The sequence below is a fragment of the Hyposmocoma kahamanoa genome, unplaced genomic scaffold (genome assembly GCF_003589595.1).
Source record: "Hyposmocoma kahamanoa isolate Upper Pololo Valley unplaced genomic scaffold, ASM358959v1 86, whole genome shotgun sequence".
Lineage (NCBI taxonomy): Eukaryota > Metazoa > Arthropoda > Insecta > Lepidoptera > Cosmopterigidae > Hyposmocoma > Hyposmocoma kahamanoa.
In genome coordinates, this window is record NW_020654289.1 from 4,402,286 (window position 1) to 4,407,248 (window position 4,963).

The following is a 4,963-nucleotide window of genomic DNA, read 5'->3' on the forward strand; positions in this document are numbered from 1 at the left end:
ATAAAAAAGAAAAAACTACATACGTATCCCCCAAGGAAAAAATAAAAATAGTGGCATAACGCCAATTTTTTTACTGATCGCGGCGTTATAAGCATTTTTTTTTTCACCTCACTAACAAATTTGCAGCCTTGCATAACTAATAACTATATTTCAAAAGCCGGCCGTCGGCAGTACTGTGTTGTCTTGATGAATAAATAATTGAATTTAAATTTAAATTTCAACATTTTATTTTCAGGAACTAAACGGCTTTCCACCAAACGATGTCAACATCATCAAAATTATCAACCATCCCCAGTATAAATCGCCAAATAAATACAATGATATATCACTAATGGTACTGGAAAAAGATGTGAAATTCAGTAAATACGTCCAACCAGCTTGTTTGTGGAGAACGTTTGATACAAGCCCACTTGGAACTAAAGCCGTATTAACTGGATGGGGAGTTATTGAAACTGGTTATTAATCAATTATAATTATTATAACCTTTGTACAGCGTACTAAAAAAACCGAAATCAAAAATTCGTGGAATTACATCTTTTTGCCAAATTTTATTGAAATCGGTTACCGGAAAGTGCGCCAAACCGGAATCACCCCTAGTTTGCCACCCTTAGAGATGGAATATTTTCTCCAAATTTAAATGTGACCACTATCGAGGTGCCCTGTTTTCAAAAAAAAAAAAATCATCAAAAGCGGTTCACGACATAACATACATACAAAAAAAACGTATTGAGTACCTCTTTTTTTAAATCGTGGATAAAAACTAAGCTACGAAATGGACCAGTAACCAACAGGCATTACATAATGTTCTATGTGCTTGTTGCTGACGTTTGTTTCTGATTTTAAAGACTTTTTTGCCATAGCGCCATCTATGTTTGAAATCTGTTTAGGTATCACTTAGATTAACTTGCGCTACTAAGCTTAATTAAAGCTATGTAAGCACACAATAATATCACAGTTTGCGATAGTCTGGCGCATATATATAAATAAAAGGTTATTTAATAAGATTCTTTATCCTTATCTATGAAAGTTTTTCTTCACTCAGCCAACTACCAGCGGCTAAACAAAGATGTTTCTTTAATAATTGTAATGTTAAGTTTTTTGTATATCACGATGTTTTGCTGTAATGATATTCAATTATTTCTTTGTGAAATTACTCCACTAGTTTCTTATAATATTAATAAAAAGTCCGAACATCGGAGAAAGTCAGCCACGATGAAGGCACTGGTTAGAATCCAGCCGGAAAAAATATACATTTAAATCCTGTGTTCCTGTAAACTGAATTAATGGCAAACGAGTAATCAAATATACTTTCTTCTTTTTACAGCGCATCGCACAACATCACCAACTCTCCAAGCAGCAGAAGTTGATATTTTGAACTCGAATACCTGTGATAAACTGCTGCTTCCATTAGCGAATAGACACTGGCAAGGAATGAAAGAACAGCAGCTATGTGCTAGTATTCTCGCTGGAGGTGTCGACGCTTGTCAGGTTAGAATGAGCCTTACTCTTCTGAAAATAAAGAAGTGCTAGAAATTTTGATCATTTATATCTCAATAATAATTGTTCGTAACCAATGTGAAAATATCAATATAGTTTTATTAGTTTTCCATACCAACTTTCACCACCTATTTCACATCACCCATATTTTTTAATGCAGTAAAATTCCTTGTGAAAGAGTTCGTCCAGCAGCCTTACTTATTTCTGCCGCCAAGCCAAGTAATGTGCGCGGTTACCTATCATAAGTTTGAAATTACATTTTCCAGAAATAACATATGCTCGAATTTTCATAACCTCGAAAGTAATTTTGAGAGGCAAAGGTTTTTTTTTACTTTTAAACCTAACTTAACCGAACCTAATCATGTCTTTGCGGTAAACATCCAACACATCCTGAAAGAACAAAGGGTTCGTTATAATTCGGTTTTCAGGGTAATGAAAATTCGAACAAACGTTATTCCGGAAAAAATAAACTACAGTTTGTGACAAGTTACCAATGTCAACATTACTGTGTATTAATAGAAATATAAATAAGAAAATATAAATCGAATTCTAATTCGCCATTAATTTACGTGAAAGCGCAGTACCTGAGCGGTTACCGCGCGGCGGCCGCACGAAAACTTTCGGGTCGTGTAACTGGGCGCTAAAGGGTGCTGGTGAAATTACAGGCATATGGAACTTGTCAACTTAAGTCTCAGGTTGACGGGCGCACTAGCAGTGCCCCTAAGGTCTTTGCGATTTAAAGCTTTGAGTGACACTGCAACTGTTATGGATAGGCTAGTCGCTTACCGCCAGGCGCAAGACTTGTTCGTGCCGTCACTTGGTTATTATAAAAAAAACCCCCTTTAAGGTTTATTTTTGTGACAAATAGTAGCCCATGTCATTCTCCTGGATCCGCTCTATCTCTATACCAAACTTTATCAAAATTGGTTGAGGGGTTTAGGCGTGAAAATGTAACAGATAGAGTCTCTTTCGCATTTATAATATTCGTTTGGACATAACGAATATTATGTTCGTAGAACTAACGGCCGTTGGGGCAGAAAGGTTCTTGAATGGAGACCACGAGCCGGAAGGCGTTCAGTAGGACGGCCCCCTTCTAGATGGACGGATGACCTGGTAAGAGCAGCGGTAACCGCTCATGGTTACCTAGATCTGAAAATCTCTCTGGAGGTCTGTAAATTTTTACTCGATGCCTTGGATAAATTACAGCGTCGTGCTACTCGAATTATAGGCGACGAAGAGGTCTCATCACGCCTTGAACCTCTGCAACTGCGTAGAGATGTTGCATCGCTTAGCGCCTTTTACCGCATGTACCATGGTGAGTGCTCTGAAGAGCTGTTCAACCTCATCCCCCCTTCCCCGTTCCTGCTCAGAAGCACGCGTGCTGGCCTTCGTAGTCACCGTTTCACTACCTGCCGCATTCCATCGCGTACTAAAAGGTTCGGTGGCTCCTTTCTCTGCCGCACGGTTGACAAATGGAACTCCCTTCCGGCACATGTCTTCCCTCCCTCTTATAATATGGGGTCCTTCAAACGAGGCGTGAAGAGGCATATTGTAGGCAGGCAGGGTGGAGGTGGCTAGTGCAGTGAGGGTTCCATCGCTGCACTAGGTTCCTTCGCGTTTGGATACCACTTTCCACTTAACATCAGGTGCAGTGGAGTCATTTGCCTGTCATGTATATATAAAAAAAAAAAAAAAAGGTTCAGCAGTGGATGTCTTCCAGCTGATATGATGATTGGATAAAAAAAATCTTGAAATTAATGAAAATGCAAAATAAAATGACACATTACATTAAAAACAACACATACTTAAGCGTAAATCTATAATTATAACTTTTTTTATAAAAAAAACCGACCTAAAAAGTTCGTGGAATTACATCTATTTGACAAGTTTTATTGAAGTCGAATACCGGAAAGTGCGCGAAACCGGATTCATCTCTTAAATTGCCACTCTTACCCCCCGTTCACGCGGCATTGTACTGCACGTTTTTTTGCAGTATAAATCCGAACCGAATAAACAGTGGCGCATACATTAGATAGAGAATCGTTCACACGGTGTTTGTACTGCAAAAAAAACGAGGGGTCAGAAGTGGAATATTAGTAAATGGGACCTCTACCGGGGTACCCTCTTTCCCATAAAAAAAGAATCATCAAGATCGGTTCACAAAGTTATCGTGTAACATAAACAAAAAAACTAAAAAATAAAAATATAGTGCAATTGAGAACATGCTCCTTTTTAGAAATCGGTTAGAAATCGTAAGTTCATTAAAGTAAAAAAGAAATGTATTTTATTATTTTTATTTTACTCATATGTATTATTTTTAATTATTACTTTCAGGGTGACTCTGGAGGTCCTTTACAAGTCCGAATAAAACTGCCGCCGTCCTCGCAAGGAGCAATTCACTACATCGTAGGAGTGACGTCATTCGGCTTCAATTGCGCATTGCCTAATACTCCCGGAGTCTATACCAGGGTTTCCAGCTTTATTGACTGGATTGAAAGTATTGTTTGGAAATAGAAAAATGTCACAAAAGTGTTCATAATGTGCAGACATAGTAGCTTTAACTTTAGCTGAATATACATGACATCGCATAATATGAAACCAAATACTGTCGTAACTCAAAAATGATCGATGAAATTGACGTTGATGAATTAAGAAAACAATATTTGAAAATTAAAAAAAAAATTATGAATGTTATTGTGAATAATGATGTGATTAATTTTATTTATACAACGAGAAGATAAATTTGTCGGTTCCATTCAGTATTTTTTCTTCTTCTTCAATTTTTTTTTATTTTTCAATTATTACTACTTTTTTATTATTATTAGTTTTAATTTTCATACTGTCTTAACTTACATTATTAATACTTTAATTACATTTTTTACATATCTTAACAATAATTTGATATTGCATTTAATTTTTTAGATTTTAGTTGGCAAGGATGAAATTTATTTTAAATTAAACAAATAGTGGTGCCCTGCAGGGGTACATGGCAGTGCTTTATATTATTTTAAGAACAAATATTACCCTTATGATGCAATGAATAAATGAATATGAAATACAAATCGTGTTGTCTGCTCTTGTGCTTACCAACTACCGCACACATTATATAAGCCTTCATTAAGGAAAAATATATCAAATACTTATTCGTTACAATTGTCGATGGGTCTTGCGTAATAATGATAGAAACGCTCAGTCCACACGAATTTATTGTAGAAAGTATAAATAACAATGTAGGAAAAAGGTGAAAGAATAGGAGAAGAAAAGCCCAAAAGGCCTGTAATCGTATATACAGGGTATAATCGTTAAGTGTGCCCAGGCGATTATTCCTTAAATGTAAGAGATATCAAAAAGCTTTAAACTGATATCGAAAGTATGATTTTGTACGAAAAAAAGTTTTAAAATTAAATTTGACCCTCTTCTGCCGTCCCGATATTTTCGTCCCATACAATGAAATGATCCTTACATG

General features: G+C 36.2%; 1 protein-coding gene across 1 annotated transcript in view; it reads left to right on the forward strand.

Moving 5' to 3' along the window:
- The window catches only part of LOC113234872 (serine protease snake-like), a 5,575-nt gene extending 1,456 nt beyond the window's left edge, over positions 1–4,119 (forward strand). Inside the window, exons 4-6 of the mRNA XM_026470394.1 lie at positions 236–455; positions 1,325–1,488; positions 3,832–4,119. Of these exons, the coding sequence (XP_026326179.1) occupies positions 236–455; positions 1,325–1,488; positions 3,832–4,011 (564 nt within the window). The 3' untranslated portion in view covers positions 4,012–4,119. The remainder of the gene's footprint in view (positions 1–235; positions 456–1,324; positions 1,489–3,831) is intronic.
- The last annotated feature ends 844 nt before the right edge of the window (positions 4,120–4,963 follow it).